The sequence below is a fragment of the Astyanax mexicanus genome, chromosome 25 (genome assembly GCF_023375975.1).
Source record: "Astyanax mexicanus isolate ESR-SI-001 chromosome 25, AstMex3_surface, whole genome shotgun sequence".
Classification (NCBI taxonomy): Eukaryota; Metazoa; Chordata; class Actinopteri; order Characiformes; family Acestrorhamphidae; genus Astyanax; species Astyanax mexicanus.
In genome coordinates, this window is record NC_064432.1 from 8832379 (window position 1) to 8850107 (window position 17729).

Genomic DNA, 17729 nt, shown 5'->3' on the forward strand with positions numbered 1-17729 from the left:
TTGAATTCTCTCGAGCCTATAATAATTTTTTTCCGCTTTGTTTGTTTTGTAGGACGTTCTTTTTTAGTTATTTCAAATTTTAAAAGTTAGCTAGGCGGATTGTCCCACCCTTGTAGCTGCTAGTCAGCTGTATATCCTACAACACAGGGAGGGTGAAGACTAGCACACGCCTCCTTCGACACATGTGAAGCCAGCCACCACCTCTTTTAGAACTGCTGCTGTTGCAGCATTGCTTTCGGAGGAAAACGCAGCGACTCGGTTCTGATACACCAGCTCACAGACGCAGGCTTGTGCTGATCAACATCACCCTAGAAGTGATGAAGGGACAGAGTGCCAACTACCCACCCAGAGAGAGCAAGGTCAACTGTGCTCTCTCAGGGCTCTGGCAGCTGATGGCAAGCTGCATGACCGGGATTCGAATCCGCAATCTACCAATCACAACTCCGACAACAACTGCACTGCAGAAAAATGACAAATAACTGTAACATTACTTTGTGTTGTCTTGTTCGTGTTGGTATCCTCCTGCTTTCTGATGACGTTTTGGGCTGTAAGGGAGTCTGCACTCTCGTAGATCTCCACCTCCACCTCCACCCGCTCTCCTCTTTTTGCAGCACGGTTCACATTCGCATAAACATCCTGAGACATCTCTGCAGTTTACTGGAAGATTAAGAGAATACAGTAATATTTAGTACTGTACACTGTATTACAACAGTACTCAAACAACACTGTATTAGAACTTAAGAATTTAATACTAAACATGAAAATAAAAATTAAACTTGGCATAATTATACTATGGCTGGCTGGTACTGTATAAGTGCATTACATCATAGTACTTATATACATTTAACTGACTAAATATACAGTAGTAAAAGTTTTTTAGACTCACGTTTGATAGAAGAAACAAAATGAAGAGTAAAACAGATGACACTTCTCCTGTCTGTTGTCTGTCTGTGAGAAGAGGTATTATGTGCAATATCATGCTGATGCTGTCCATACAGAGGAAGTTTCCCGGCACTGACTCACACTTGAACTTCCTGCACATTGGGTAAGTTGTGTAACTAAAAAAGTCTGTTAAATATGTGTGGTTTTTGCAGCATTTTATAATCTGAAGATTTTCCACAGTATCTTGCGATAGTATTCTTACTGCTTGAACTTTTTCACATTTTGTCACCTTACAATCAAAAGCTAGATCAACACGGAACGGAAAATGATACATGGTTTTCAAAATTTGAATCAAATAAAAATATGAAAAGTATGATGTGCAAAAGTATTCAGCTCCCCTATATTAAATCCTTGGTGGAGCCACCTTTCTCTGCAGTTACAGCTGCAAGTCTTTTGAGGTTTGTCTCTACCAGCTTTGCGCATCTAGACTGAGATTTTTGCTCATTCTTCTTTGCAAAATAGCTCAAGCTCAGCCAGGTTGGATAGAGAGCGTCTTGAAACATAAGCTCAATGGGATTTTAGGTCTATAGGACTTTGATTGGTTCATTCTTTGGAATATTCTTTGATCCTAACCATTCCACATTTAACCCTGTCACATTAAACCTTGTAAATTTCACCACAGTCACACTCAATTCTTTCACAATCAACCCAGACACATTCAACCCTGTCACACTCAACCATCTCACATCCTACCTTGTCATACTCAAGCCCGTCACACTTGGCTTGTCACAATAACTATGATAACTATTGGCTATCAAACCTATTTGAGGCTAATAAGACTTTCTCGAAACTAAACAGCTTTAGATAACCTTTAAAGAAGCCCATTTCCGGGATGAGCTTTGTTTTAAAACCGCATTTCACGGCTCCGGCATGAGAGGCTTTTATTTTGGCTTTAAGCAAAATGAGCGAGGAGAACCATCAGCGTGAATGAGCCGGTATGTTTAGTTTTTTGTCTATTTTAAAACTCTGGTAACGAAAGCTGGTAATACTACTAACCTGAGATCTTATTTAAAGCACAACTATCCAGCCCAATTCATCCAGCTAAATACTGAATATGAATATTGTTCCCCCAGAGAGAGATCCTGCCTCGAGCCCCACACGATAAACATGCTGGTGTTTCTTGCTCAGAATCTGTCTGACAGTTAATTTAAAAAATACTTTAATAGCAAGAGCTCTGGGCTGATGAACCATCTATGTCTTTAATCAGATGTACACATGTCGTTTTGAGTTAATTTGTGTTTTATAGCATATACATATGTAATCAGAAAAAAGAATCTGCAAGTGCCTTTTTTGATTCCAGAGTAAAAAAAGCTATTTGTTGTTAATTTTTTATTTATTTTACAAAGGTCTGTTTAATATTTCATGCAGTCTTCTCAGAACCCACAGAGTCCCAGGGTGGTTGTACTTATTTGTTTTATTTATTTAGGATATTAAAATATATTTATATTAGAAGCCCAATGTCTGTTCTTAATAATAAATTTATTTTAAATGTAAAATGGTGTGATAGTATTATTATGCTAGTGTATTATTACTCTGGTACATTGTCTTAAAGCTTCTTTGGGGAGCCCAGAAGCAGAAAAAAAGAATTTTATATAGTGGCGCCTTAATGACAATATTATAGTTTATCGCAATACTTTTTGGGGCAAAATATATCGTCCTGAAAATGTTGTTATCGTGACAGGCCTATGTCACACTCAACCCCGTCACATCCTACCCCTTCATACTCTAGCCCGTCACATTCTACCAGTCATATTCAACCCCTTCACAATCAACCCCGTTACACTCGAACCCTTTACACTCAACCCTGTTACATTTAACTGTTATATGTATATTATATTAAATTTAACGCCCTCACATACATTTTTTTCTATACTAAGTAATTACATCTTTAAAAAAAAACTAATACTTTTTTATTGTTAATGTACAACTTTAGATAAAATATTAAGATAAAAACTATAAAAAAGAGACATACAGTACATGTCTCCACCACGCAAACCGGGACTTTTAATTTGAAGTGTAGTGTAGCGCTAGGCTGAACTGAGCGTCAGTGAGGAAATCCTCCTGTTACAGTGTTTCTGTTCGCGTTTCTGCCGCATTATCTGTTTTTTAGCGATTCAGGAGGATTTAGTGATTCAGCGCAGCTTCTTTTGAATCTGATCTCCTGCAGTAGGAGGAGGAGCTGCTCTGACTGAGGGAGAGACGGTGAGGAGATCTGATTTTCTGGAGGATCTAAAGACGGGTTTCCTCCACATATAACCCGGTGTTCTGTCCATTTGTGCTACCATGCCAAATAATGCTACACTTGCGTATATTTTAAGGTAAAATGCGGAAAAACTCCTTGAATTAGAACATAAGTTTGGGTATGATATCTCAATAGCATAAATCAATGTATCCGGATAAAGTTTGTATGTATTAAAATGATTAGAATTCGCTTTTATTTTTTTATTTGTATTATATTTTTTATCATTAATAAATTATTTTTATACGGCTGTAACACTCAAATAAACAATGGGAGTTAACTCATATTATATAATTCACCCGAGAAAAAAAAATTATCAGGAAAAGCACATAAAAACGTGAAAAATGAGGGTTGACGCATGCGCAGACCCGATGAGTAACACATATCGATGGGTAGCACACCTCGACAGAACACCTGTTCATCTATCCGCCACATTTTAGGTTTAGCTACATGCTCTAGACAGAAATCAGACTAATATCAATCAGGAAGATATCTAAAAACCCTTAATGTACTGTAAATAAACAAAAAAATATTTATTAATTATTTATATCCTCTAAATGTACGAATAATGCAGTAGCTACAGTTAGCTAAAGCTAGTTAGCTCAGTATAGTCTGGCAGCTCAGTGCAGGATTCAGAACTGATTATCAAACAAACGTTAATTTCAGACAAAGATAACCTGAGTAAATATAAAAATAACTTTTTTAATGTTTTTTTTGTTTTATTTATTAAAAGAAAAATCTATCCAATCCAAAAAAAAACTACAATCAAGCTTAACTGATAACTGGCAACAAGTTGCAAGAAATAATGCAAAGAAAACAAGTTTATATTCATAAAGTTTTAAGAATTCAGAAATCAATATTTGGTGCAATAACCCTGGTTTTTAATCACAGTTTTCGTGCATCTTGGCATGTTCTCCTCCACCAGTCTTACACACTGCTTTTGGATAACTTTATGCCTTTACTCCTTTTAGCAAAAAATCAGCTTGGTTTTGATGGCTTGTGATCATCCATCTTTCTCTTGATTATATTCCAGAGTTTTTCAATTTGGTAAAATCAAAGAAACTCAAATGCTCTCTTATTTTTTTTTCCAGAGCTGTACACTAAATAACTCATTACTGTGTCATTTGGGTATGAAATATGTACTTCAACCATAGTGAATATTGAAGGTTGAATATTGAAAACATTTGCAAGTTGTAAGTTTAGGGCCCTCTCTGGTGAGAATGGGTTATTGCACCGAGCATGTGGAAGAATCCATTTTAACTAGGCGGGTGTGATGAGGTCTCCTTTCAGAGCGGATGAATCCGATTCCAGGTTATGTTTAGTCAGAGAGAGAGAATGGTCATGGAGCTCCTTCCACTATTCAAACTCCAGTCTGATATTTATTCTGTTTTTTTAGCACGGACTTTCGCGTTTCTTTTTGGCTTCAGAGCTTGTTTCACTCCTTCGTTTCTTTGGTTTTACTATGGGTTTCCTCTCCACCAGCCCTCGTTCATTCTTCCATCCACCTTTATTCTGGAAAACAGTATGTATATTTTTTTTACTTCCGTAGTACTGGAGTGGCTACTGCAGTTATTGCCAGCCGCAGCACAGAGAATCAGACACTGCTTTTTTAGAACCAGCGCATGTATGGCAACAACATATAAAAATGCCTAAAATATGGCTTTATACACAATATTTTTCCCAGAGAGTATAAAACACAGCTCTGACAATATTATTATAAACGGACTCTACACATTAAAAAGGATGGATATGAGCATTTTACAAAAAATAAAATAAAATAATAATAATAATAAAACAGAACATTAACAGATAAAGATTAAAATATTAATAAAACACATACATGGAAAACAACTTGTCTAGTTTTTACTTCCAGAGTACTGGAGTGGCTACTGCAGGTATTACCAGCTGGTAGATAAATAAAAATATCTCTCATTAACAAAGATAACAAACAGATTTAGCTTATGTGCTGTTATAGAAAATGGAGGGAAAACGGAGCCTCGTGCGAATCTCACCCAACTTGTTACAGAGGAGCAAGAAATAAACTCAAAAACGTTTAATTACGACCTAAAACAATGGATTCTTCATGAAAATAAGTTTTAACATGTTTTATAAACGTAGTTAGAGCAGAGTTTTTAACCTGAAATATGTTTTTAACTATTATTTATTAATAAAACTCGGAGCTCAGCACCTACCCGCAACACAGAGAATCAGAGACTGCTGCTGAGGGACGGTGGCTCAGAAGGATCAAACAGCGTAACTGCAGTTCACCACTTACCAGTAGGGGCCGCCAAAACTCTATTTTAGAGCATTAAAGCGTCTAAATGTATCAAATTCATCTAAAACAAAGGGATTTTCATACTTAAGTACGACAGTACGTAAAGACGCGTGAAGTGGCCAGAGGAACTCCCGTGAAACGCGACCCGACACCCCAGTTTTTAGAATGAATGTATGTAATAGGCTTAGCAGCACACTGGTACCAATAAACACAATATCCTGCTTTCAGTTAAAAAAAAAAATAATATTGACTGCCACGTTAACTGGACCTAGTCTTGAATACTAGTCTATAAGTTTGAACTACTTGTAGTAATAGCAATATTTACTGTTCCTTGTGTTCTTTTCATTTCAGAGAAATTAAACACCATGAAGAGAAGTAGCTGAATTCTAACCATATATATTGTTCAAAATATCTGATTCCACAAAGACACATCTTGCAGAGAGTAATGCAGAAAACCACAGGAAAAATAAGAGCTTACCACTGCTCTGAGTGTGGCAAGAGTTTTACTCAAAAGGGTCATCTCCAAACTCACCTACGCCTTCACACAGGAGAGAAACCGTACCAGTGCTCCGAGTGTGGACGGAGTTTTACTCATAAGAGTAATCTTCAAGCACACCAGCGCATTCACACTGGAAAGAAACCGCATCAGTGTCCGGACTGCAGAAAGTGTTTCAGTCGCCGAAGTACTCTCAAAGTGCACCAGCGTGTTCACACAGGAGAGAAACCTTATCACTGCTTAGAGTGCGGAAAGAGTTTTATTTGTGTTAGCAAGCTTCAAACACACAAGCGCATTCACACTGGAGAGAAACCGTATCGATGTTCAGAGTGTGGAAAAAGTTTTCGCTATGTAGTCATCCTCCAAGGACATCAGTACATTCACACAGGAGAGAAACCCTACTACTGCTCAGCCTGCGGGAAAAGTTTTCGTTATTTAGTTAGTCTCCAAGGACATCAGCGCATTCACACTGGAGAAAAAACGTATCAGTGTTCAGACTGTGGAAAGAGTTTTACTCAACAGATTACTCTCCAGAGACACCAGAGCATTCACATAGGAGAGAAACCTTTTCGGTGCCAGTACTGTGGAAAGCATTTTACTCAACCGAGTCTTCTACAAGCACACCGGCGCGTTCACACAGGAGAGAAACCTTATCTCTGTTCAGTGTGTGGAAAGAGTTTTAGTTGTGTAGGTAACCTCAACACGCACCAGCGCATTCACACAGGAGAGAAACCGTATCAGTGCTCGGACTGTGGAAAGAGCTTTACTCTCAAGAGTCATCTTCAAAGACACCAGCGCATTCACACTGAAGAGAAACCGTTTCAGTGCTCAGCATGTGGAAAATATTTCCGTTGTCTACTTAGTCTCCAAGGACATCAGCACATTCACACGGGACAGAAACCGTACCAGTGCTCAGACTGTGGGAAGGGTTTTACTCAACAGCGCAATCTCCAAAGACACCATCGCATTCACACTGGAGATAAACCGCATTACTGCTCCGAGTGTGGAAAGAGTTTCATTGACCGGCGTGATCTCCGTGTGCACCAGCGCATTCACACTGGAGAGAAACCATATCACTGCTCAGAGTGTGGGAAAAGTTTTCTTTATCTAGTTAGCTTCCAGGGACATCAGCGCATTCACACAGGACAGAACCCATATGAGTGTTCACAGTGCGGAAAGAGTTTTACTCAACAGAGTAATCTCCAGAGACACCAGCGCATTCACACTGGAGAAAAACCACATCAGTGCTCAGAGTGTGGGAAGAGTTTTACTCAACAGTCACACCTTCAAAGACACCAACGTGTTCACACTGGAGAGAAACCGTATCAATGCCTGGACTGCGGAAAGAGTTTTTCCCAACAGAGTCACCTCCAAGGACATCAGCGTATTCACACTGGAAATAAACTCTATCAGGTTTCAGAGTATGAAAATGTTTTACCCTAAAGAGTCCACTAAAGTTCCACTAGCATGTTCATGCAAGAAAGTTTGAGAAGAGTTATGCTTACACAGTCGTAGTCGTTGGGAACGAAAGGGTGTTCACACAGGAAAGAAACTGAATTCAGGACCCACCAGATTCTCCATACAAGTAAATTAACCATAAGGAAGTAGACAGAGTTTGCTTATTGTGTTTACAGACTGCTTAACCTATCAGACACAGATAGACCAGCAAGAACAACAATAGGGATGTACCCAAAATTATTTTGCTGGGTTTGATTGTTTGAACTCAGCTGCTCAGAATAGTCTGACAGGCTTGTGTTAAGGAAAAGTAGATTCTTCTAAATCTTTGTAAAAAAAATCCTTTTATGCCGGGTTCACACTACACGATTTTAGCCCAGTTTTTTAGTCGCAGACAGTTTATTGTTGGCCAAATCGGAGCAAATCAAAACTTCTGAAAGATGCTTGCTGAGCCATCTCTGAGTTTTTCACTGAAAAGTCGCAGACGCCCAGCAAATATTTGGCATGCTAGATATCTGACTCAGTCGCTGACTGGGAGTCAGGTGCAGTGGCTGCATACAGCCAATGGGATCACAGAGAAAGAAAAAACAGGGGTCCAAAACGCATCAGAGCTGTTTATAGAGGGTCTGACTACTTTCTCTCTGCCTGTTATATCATGAAATGACTGTGAAACACTACAGAGAGCCCGAGAGTATATCAACTTGTTCATGTTGGACTCACTTTAAGTGCGTATTGTCCTCTATAGAGATTCTCTGGTTTGGCATCACTAGTTCCCGTGTGTTTAGTTCTGGTGTGTTCGCATGACGAAACGTGTTTCCGGAGAGCAGCCAGGTGAGTCTGCGATTTCCCACACCAAGGAACAGTGTAATTGTCACCCTCTGTTGTTGATCAGTCATGTAGTAGTGTAGTGTGAAAGTCTCAACACCTGAAGAACTCGTAAATAAAGCACAAACAGTCTTGTAGTGTGAACAGCACAACAACTTACAACTCAAAAAGTTGTGTAGTGTGAACCTGGCATTAGTTGTAATACAGTCCCCTCCAAAAGTATTGGAACAGCAAGTCAAATTCCCTTTTTTTTGTGGGAAAGCATCTTAACAGAGAAAAACAGGTCCACGCCACAGAGATGCCAATTATTGTGGTGACACAGTGGCAAGGAAAAACTCCTTTTAAGAGGAAGAAACCTTAGGAGGAACCAGGACAGGGGAACCCATCCCCCTCAGGTCGACCCGCTCAGAATAAACAAATAGCAAACAAATAACAGAACAAAACAACAGAACAGAAAGAGAATGTGGAGCTGTATCTAATGTAACAGGTACTAATTTATAAATGTAAAAATGGGATGGGCACACAATGGAGAGAGTGTTTGCATTTAAGATCAAAAGATGAGCAAAAGACAAGAGATCCAAATGTCAGCTTTTATTTTCTGAAGATGTGATAAACTTTAAATAAAAAAAAATTTCAAGTGTGGAAAACTGTCAGAACATGTGACTTGCAGGTGTTTCTTATTGACCATGTGTCGTCTTTAAGGTTGATTGTTTAAACATTAAATAGCTCTGCATGACTAGTCTACATTTTGACCTGGGTCTAAACCAGGGGTGTCCAAACTTTTTTTGTTGGGGGCCAGAAGTAGAAATATATTTGAAGTCAAGGGCCACAGACTCTGTAATAAAAAAGTCTTTTATTCTCTTTGGCCCGTTTTTCTGCGCTACAACTGCGGACCCTCTTCGCTTTTAGACTATTTGGCCTGTTTTTCTGCGTTACAACTGCGCACTTTCTCCCCTTTTAGACTCTTTGGCCTGTTTTTCTGAGCTACAACTTCACTCTCGCCGCTTTTAGACTCTTTGGCCCGTTTCTGACATCTAGCTTTCAAACTTTGAATCTCACATTATAAAAACCTGATTAACAGCGGGCCAACTTTCATCTTATTTCTAAAATACCTTGCGGGCCGCTCCAAAAAAGCAAACGGGTCGCAAATGGCCCGCGGGCCGTAGTTTGGACACCCCTGCTCTAAACCTAAAAATTTGGTATTTCTTATTAAAGGGGATAAACCATAAACCAACATGAAGACTTGAGATTTATGAACAAGCCATTATGAAGCTGAGAAAAGAAGTAAAATCAATCGGAACCATTGGACAAACATTGGGCATAGCCAGCATAACAAATTTGTAATGTGCTGAATCTGGTGTATTGAGCAACAGATGTCAAACATGTCGGTCAAGGAAAACAACAGTAGTTTTTTTTTAACCAAATAAAGTAAGAGCTGTGAAGAAAACCCCCGAAACATCAGGAAGGGACATCACCAATGACCTCCACAGTGCAGGGGTGAAGGTATCACAATCCACTGTTCAAAGAGCAGAAACATCTATATCATACCCAAAGATGCAAACCACTCATCAGTAATAAGAATCGGAATGCCAGAATGAAATTTGCAAAGACGTACAGAGATGAGTCTCAAACGTTCTTAAAAGACTATCTTCCGGACTAATAAGACCACGATTAATCCCTACCAAAGTGACGATGTAACTGATGATGGTAGCAGCAGAATAAATTTGGCTGCCAATTTAGGAAGAAATGCATCCACTGGGAGGAATTTTATCATGCAGCAGGACAATGACTCAAAGCGCACTGCCAGCAAAACAAAGGACTTCATCAGTGGGAAAAAATGGAAGGTTTTAGATTGGCCAGGTCAATAACCTGACCTTAACCCAATAGCGCATGCATGTCACCTTCTGAAGAGGAGACTGAAGGGAGAAGCCCCCTGAAACAAAAAAAGAACTGCCAAAGGTTCCACCCATTCTGCTGCTACTCAGCTGTATACCCCCCCCAACTAGTGATGGCTCAACATCAGGAGGGTAATGACTAGCACATGCCTCCTCCGATACATGTGAAGTCAGCCACCGCCTCTTTTCCCACTGCTGCGACTTGGTTCTGATACATCAGCTCACAGACGGAGCCTTGTGCTGATCGACATCACCCTAGAAGAGATGAGGGGAAAGAGCCCATCTAACCATCCAGAGAGAGAAAGGCCAATTGTGCTCTCTCAGGGCTCTGGCAGTTGATGGCAAGCTGCATGACCGGGATTCAAACCAGTGATCTCTCGATCATAGTGGCAGCGCTGGACCACTTGCCGCCCATTTGCTCACCTAATAATGCTGTGGTGTAATACAAACACGTTGCATTGTTATGTACATGGTAATACCAGAAAAAAATGCTGACATTTTAAACTCTTATTTGACTTGCTGTTTCAATATTTTGGAGGGGACTGTATATTTTTTCAAGACCATATGACAGCATGCTTCATGTGTTTTTACAACAAGACCATTTGATTTCTGTGTTGTTGCTTTTCCTTTAAGTGTATATTTATTTTTCACACCTGTAAAACAGCTCTTGATGAAGCAAGTAATAAATAAAGTACTTTTTGTGGCAGATGTCTGCTGTTGTTTATGTTAGAAAAATTCCTATGTTGTCTAGTTAGTCATTTTCGTTTTGTGACATTCACATTTTTAAATCGATCCAGTTCTTTACTGAACGCTAGTTTTATACGAAAATAAATTAATATATGCACTGCAAAAGATAGACAAACATTTATGTAAATTGAGACCTAAACTTGACTGGTGACTTTTTGTGCTTATTTCAGGTTTAAATGACTTAAAATAAGGTGGTAATTCTAAGTAAGACTGAATAGGATCATTATTGCTCAAATAAGTAAAACAGTCTTAGACTTAGTGAGCAAAAAAAAAAAATCTTATCAGAGAAAAAAGTAAGATTTATTGCATTGAAATCAGACTTTAGTCTGTTAAAAGTCTTTTCCAAGTGTAGTGTATGGACAGCATTAGAGAAATGTCAGTGACATGTAAACATGTAGAGAGTAAAGGGCTGGGTTATTTATGAGGTAGGTTCAAGAGTCTGATGGCAGTGGGGAAGAACCTGTTCTTTAACCTAATGGTTTTGCGTTTGAGATACATTTCGGTTCTGATACATCAGCTCACAGACGCCATGTGTTGATCAACATCATGCTTTGGAGTGATGAGGGGTAAGACTGCCGTCTACCCACCGAAAGAGAGAGCAAGAGCAGTTGTGCTCTCTCGGGGCTCCGGCAGATGAGGGCAAGCTGCATGACCGGGATTCAAACCAGCGATCTCCCAATCATAGTGGCAGCACTTAGCCGCTGGACCCCTCGGCACCCCCTAAAGCTCAGTTTTAATGTTTGCAATGAGTGAAAGTCCACTTCTTTATTTTCATTCCTCTTTATTTAATTTACTTATTTACTTAAAATAATCTAAATTTATAGAAAGCAATCTAATTACACACATCATCTCTCTCTTTCTTTCTTATCCCTCATACACATTCAAACACGCTATCATCCACTTATAAACATTCTTTTTTCACAGATCCAAACAAACTGGTGATAACAGGGATCATTAACCCAGTTCTTTACAAGACCAAGACCCGAGCCAGTTGTGACACAGTGTCCTTTTCGTTTATTGGGTTCTCCATCTTTCCAGAACCTATCAGAGAGAAGGAGAGTATCAGAGTGTTTATCAGAGCAGTGAGGAGTGAGAGTCAGTAACTGCATCATGATCAGAGTTCAGTTCAGGAGTCTCTTACTCAGTGATCAGTTCTGATCCGTCCACCCATTTCCAGACCTCCTCTGTGTCTGGTTTCAGACCAATCCGAGCCTGCTGACCGTTTCTCCACATGTTAATGAAGTCCTGTTGAAGTACAATAACTGCTTACAAACTGCTTTCCAACAAGTGCATTCTTCTACCTGTGCTTTCCTGACTGTAATCTTCTCAGTGTGCTCCTCTAATAATGGTCTTCTACCTGTCCTTTTTTTAATGGTGCTCTTCTTTACACGGTTCTTCTGTTTTTTTTCTGACTGTGCTCTTCTCTTTGTGCTCCACGATGTTCTTCAACTGTGTTCTGTTTTTTTTTTTTTCTAATAGTGCTTTTCTAACTGTGTTCCTTTAATTATGATTTTTTTATGTGCTCTATTTTGGGTTTTAATACTGAATACTCAGTATTAAATGATATTAAAATCAAAAGAAACTTTTCTCTGGGACGAAGCTCACTCAGCTCAACATATACAAACGTCACGTCTTTCTTTCAAGCTGTGGACAATGGATGAGGGACTCGTTAAATAAATAGATAATGTACAGTCCATGAATTGTTGTCAGCTTTCTTCACCTGAACATCTTTAATATAATGCTGGCGCTGTGGCACATGATAAATCACTGATACGTCACAAACTAAAATCCCCTGAGTATTGATTTCACCTGTTCACCATTCACCACATACACTTATCGCAAAGTATTTGACATGGCTTTGTCTGTTATCATCCCTGCCTGGCCCATCTCTCTCACTCTCTTTCTCTCTCTCACTTGTTCCTCTCTGCTGTTGATGATCACCAGGTCTGATCCTCTCTCTCTGCAGTATTGTCTGCTCTCGCTGTAGATCTTCTCCGTAGAGATGTAATAAATACTGGAGTTGAAGTAGATCCATCCCTCCTGATTTGCATTTTCTGTAGAGCAAAGAGAGACAAACACAGAAGAAATGCACAAGAAAACCACAATTTCAAATACAACAAAGTATCTGTGCCTCACTTATTTGTCCACTAATGGAATGAAGTGAAACAAAAAATATTGCTCCAAACTGTAATTAATCCTTGTTTAGTTAGGAGCTTCTAATTAACTCTCAGTGAAATACAAGCACAGTTGTAGAGGTATTATTATCTTGCCAGAAAATATCACCAGGTTTGCTTCATAAACACACTATCACGTATTCCACAGGTAGGCCAGCTCATGTGGTCGGTGTGTGTAGGTGGTTCTAGGATGATGAAGGCATTAACGCTAATAACTGGCTCTTACTTTCCCCAGACATGAATCAAACTGGGAACCTCTGAGACGTCAGGTAAGGAATGTCACTGTACGGTTAGCATATTTGTAATCATGTGCTGTTTTTACTCTCTGACACTAAACAGCTGAAGGTTGAGGAATTATGCTTTGTTTTATAAGTATTGATGTTTGTGGCGTGATGTAGATAGCAGGATGAGGGACAACGCTAGCTGTTATGCTGCTCTAGAAGAAACCCTTGTTTCCGAATTTGAGTTAAATACACTCAACATTATGCGGTAGGTTAAAATCATTGTGAAATAACATACCATGCAGGCAGACGCATGAGTTTCTGGCACCTGTCTTCAGTGAGCAGTTGAAACTGATTCTGGGAGTGTAAATGGTGTTCCTAATAAAGTGATTTGGAACTGCAATTAAATACTTACCCAGTTCAGAAAGCCTTCTCTGGAGCCTGTCTCTTTCTGCCTGTAACTGGTCTCTCTCTGCAGTCAGGTTGTTGTAACTGGTCTGTAACTGGTCTCTCTCTGCAGCCAGGTTGGTGTAACTGGTCTGTAACTGGTCTCTCTCTGCAGTCAGGTTGGTGTTACTGGTCTGTAACTGGTCTCTCTCTGCAGTCAGGTTGGTGTTACTGGTCTGTAACTGGTCTCTCTCTGCATTCAGGTGGTTAAACTGGATCCACAGCAGTATGATGGCAGTCAGCAGGAGAACACACAGCAGACCCAGACCCACTGCAGCCAGTCTGTAGTGTCTACTTCCTGCAGAGCGACACTCTATGAGGAAACACAGATACCTGAACTTTACTCATAGAAACAATAAATACACTGAGATGCCTGATATGTCATAGGATAGCAGCATGTACATTAATAAGCTGGGCTGATGGTGCTGCAAGTGTCTCGTTCCAAGGTGCTGAAACCGGACTAACAGTGTTTTGCTTTTAGCATAGCTAGCTAACTGTCCTTCTTCCTTGCCCTCCTAGTAGGCGTTCCATCACAAAACCTGGAGATATCAGCTAATATTATTGGCTGAGGGAGATGACCCTGACCCTGCTCCCAACCTGTCAAAACCACCTGGGCCAGTCTGAGACTAGCTGCCAAACCTGGGGGTCACATGGGACAATGGGACTGTTTCAACCTGCACTGTTTCAGCCTGCAGCTCCCTGGGTCACTTGCCCTAGTGATCAATGGCCGATGGAGGCAGGCCCGTTGCAACAAGGCAAGCAGACCAATCAATTGTTGGCCTGCGGCCCCCAGACAACGACTCGTTATTAACTGAATGTAACGACAAACTGTTTAAGCACCCTTTTAAATCAACCAATTTTCCTCCACCCAACAGCCTCTGTGAACCGCATTAACGTCCCAGGATACACGGGAGGGCGGACCACAATAGAACATTCATTAACCCCATCTGAGGCACACTGCTGCAGCTTAGCCAATCAGCTCTCCCTCCTTCCCTGCCTCTAAACCCATACATCACACAGTGCCCCTCCCAAACTACCCCTGCTGTTTTTTTTTTTTTGTTTTTTTTTTGCCTTTTTCAAATTTGAGCTAAGGGTGGAGTCACCTAAAATCAGAGTGTTAAGTGCACCTTTAAGTTTGTTTGGGTGTGGTGGAGGGCAACTTTATTCAATAAACGTACGCCTTGTGTCTCTCTCTACTGCTTCCTGTTAATCAGGTCCACAGGGGTGCACGCCTATCCCCATACAGTACAAAATAAACAATGCTAAAGTGTTCAATTTAACAACACTATCAAGTTCACCTTTCTCACATCCACATTTCACTGGATTCTGTCTTTTCAGACAAGTGTCTGATACACTTGTTCCAGCACCTCACAAGCTCTTAGACCACTACCATACATGTGTCACTGCTGTTAAGTACATATATATATATATATATATTATATCAGTATGAGATACCTGAGTTTAATGAGAACTTCCCAAAAAATCTGTTTTACTGATATTCTCTACAACACAATACAGTGGTGATCTGATAGCTAACTTATTTAAAGAGTAGAGTTTCTACAGAGTACAGCTCAGTCTTTAAATATTATACAAGTTTCAGTTAGCACTTCATAGTACCTGTTTCTTGTGTCTTCAGGATCCTCATCGTGTTGACGTCCACAACCTCTGTGCTGGGGTCATGACCTCTAACAGTGTCTGCACTCTCGTAGATATCCACCACCATCTCCACTTTATCTCCTCTGTTCATCTCCTCAGATCCAATCACATCGTCATAAACACTCAGAGACATGTTTAATGTCTAACAGGCTGAAAGGCTGAATTACTGCGTCTCTGTAGAAACAATACAGCACTGCTGCACCTCTCACCTGCTTCAACTACAATAGTGCAGTTAAAGGAAGTGTCCAACTGCCATCAACTCTATACAGTTTCCTGTGGTGGTGGAGGTGTAAGTAACAAAGCTCTCATGCTCTTTATTAAAGCTGCTCTTAATTAAAGAGATTGCAATATAAACTGAGTATAACTTCTTTATGTATGTTTATATGCTTATATTTCCATGCACGGTTATGAAAGTCCAGTTCATCCATCACTCCACATTTCTAATGAGTGTTTTATCCACTGTTTCTCACACTGATCAGCAGCAGCAGTTTGATTCTCTCTCATAGATGAACTGAAGACATCAACTGTTCCATTCAGAAAACTGAGAGAAACATATTCACTAAACCGAGCTCTAAAAAGAAATCCAGCACTGCTGACTCATATTCAGTGATTGAGCTGCTCTTGGTTTCCTCTAGAGGGCAGTAGAGAAGTGTGTGTGCTGTGGAAAAGCTCAATAGTGCTGCTTCTCTTCTCAGTCAGACCAGTGAAAACAGTTCCAGCTCTACTTTAGCACTCATGCTAAACTGCACTAAAAGCTACAGACACTCTGCTTCACTTTATCTCACATTCAGTGTACAGTTTCTCACACTGAGATTTACTGAAACTGTATTTTATCTGTATTTTATTAAAGTACTCTCACTATTACTGTGGTGTTATTCTCACAGTAATGTCCTTTAGTAAAAGCTCACTTGGCGGAATTTGTGCACCCTTTGTTAAATTTTAAATCCATTGAATAAAATAAATTAACACAAAAGAGTGCATCCCTGACAGAAAAGTGAGGAAGGGTTTTATTTAGGCTGTAGTATTAAGAATTACATATGTAGGAATGTCCACAACATTTGTCAATGTCAACAAAGGTAGGCCTATTAGATCCTGATAATCTAATTGTAGTTTGTAAGTGTTTTATAGGTGGTTATTTTAGATTTCTTGTAAACCTGTCTTAAAATGTAGGGGATCCTGAACCTCATTTGGGCTGGTGGGACGGCTCAAAGCGGGCGACGGAAAACTTCCTTTTTTTAAATTCAAAACTTGACAGTAACGCAAAAAGTAACGCAATAGTTAATTTTACTGGCAACTAATTACTTTTGTAGTGGAGTAACTCAGTTGGCTGCCTAGTGATGCTGCACTGGCTGCAGCTGATACCGAGCATTGATAGAGATAAGGGGAGTTCATCTGAATGGTTATTGGGTAATTTGTCCCACAAATTTAGTTGGACATGAGGTAAAATAAGAAATAAATTATTATGTTCAGTAGCTTTGCATTTAGAACACCATTGTCCTTCTTTACAGGGACTAGACCTGCGGTTTAAAGTAGCTAAATGCATTCATTAGAAGGGATGTCCAAAAACATCTGTACTTAATGGGTTGGGTTTCCAGACAAGGAGAAAGCCTAGTCTTATACCACACAGAATTTTTATTGAGATAAGTAACAAAAAGTCTCTCTCTGCAGTCAGGTTGGGGTTACTGGTCTGTAACTGGTCTCTCTCTGCAGTCAGGTTGGTGGTTCTGGTCTGTAACTGGTCTCTCTCTGCAGTCAGGTGGTTGAACTGGATCCACAGCACTGTGATGGCAGTCAGCAGGAGAACACACAGCAGACCCAGACCCACTGCAGCCAGTCTGTAGCGTCTGCTTCCTGCAGAGCGACTCTCTATGAGGAAACACAGATGAATACATAAACTGTAGTCATATAAACAATAAATACACTGGGATGCCAAAAACAATGGGATAACAGTACGTAAATTGTTTGTGAAGGGTTGCCTCAGGGAACAGTTTGGGAACTTAGCTGGCCTCTTTATGGCAACAACTGCTTCCCCAAATACTTTTCTCATTGGCCGCACCCACAACCAATTTTCTACCACCCAATAGCCCCTGTGGACAGGCAGCCGAATTGCTATCCCAGTCTGGACGGGAGGGAGGACCGGGACAGGACATTTGTTACCCCAACACCTTCGCTTCTGGCTTTCAGCTCTAGACACCAGGGTATGTCTCATCCACGACTCTGGTGGGTAAAATCCTAGATGAAAGAAGTGTCACTGGGCAAGACGAGAGGGCCCTTCCTGATGTCAGAATACCCCGTGAGATTATGGGACTGTGTCTAGCAGCAGTGTACATCCACCCATACGCTGACTAGCGCTCAGA

At 40.2% G+C, this 17729-nt stretch overlaps 2 protein-coding genes and 1 long non-coding RNA gene across 4 annotated transcripts in view; 2 read left to right on the forward strand and 1 right to left on the reverse strand.

The window, feature by feature from the left end:
* LOC111190355 (hepatic lectin-like) overlaps nt 1-1945 on the reverse strand; it is a 16771-nt gene extending 14826 nt beyond the window's left edge. Inside the window, exons 1-2 of one of the 2 annotated variants that reach the window (XM_049472240.1) lie at nt 887-1944; nt 492-657 (exon numbers count right to left, since the gene is read on the reverse strand). In XM_049472240.1, the coding sequence (XP_049328197.1) occupies nt 492-645 (154 nt within the window). In that variant the 5' untranslated portion in view covers nt 646-657; nt 887-1944. Of the gene's footprint in view, nt 1-491; nt 658-886 lie in introns of both variants that reach the window. The other variant, XM_022664099.2, reaches the window with a different exon arrangement.
* The window catches only part of LOC125787686 (uncharacterized), a 19694-nt gene extending 2503 nt beyond the window's left edge, over nt 1-17191 (forward strand). Inside the window, exons 2-3 of the long non-coding RNA XR_007429478.1 lie at nt 13794-13877; nt 17129-17191. This is a non-coding gene — a long non-coding RNA (uncharacterized LOC125787686). The remainder of the gene's footprint in view (nt 1-13793; nt 13878-17128) is intronic.
* Nucleotides 5812-10833, forward strand: LOC111190354 (zinc finger protein 658B). Its single transcript, XM_022664096.2, has one exon. It carries the CDS (start codon nt 5902-5904, stop codon nt 7393-7395), a length of 1494 nt encoding a protein of 497 aa, XP_022519817.2. The 5' UTR covers nt 5812-5901; the 3' UTR covers nt 7396-10833.
* Nucleotides 17192-17729: the final 538 nt, after the last annotated feature.

Coding starts and splice junctions, on each gene's coding strand:
- LOC111190354 (XM_022664096.2), top strand. CDS start 5,902: ATGCAGAAAACCACAGGAAAAATAAGAGCTTACCACTGCTCTGAGTGT.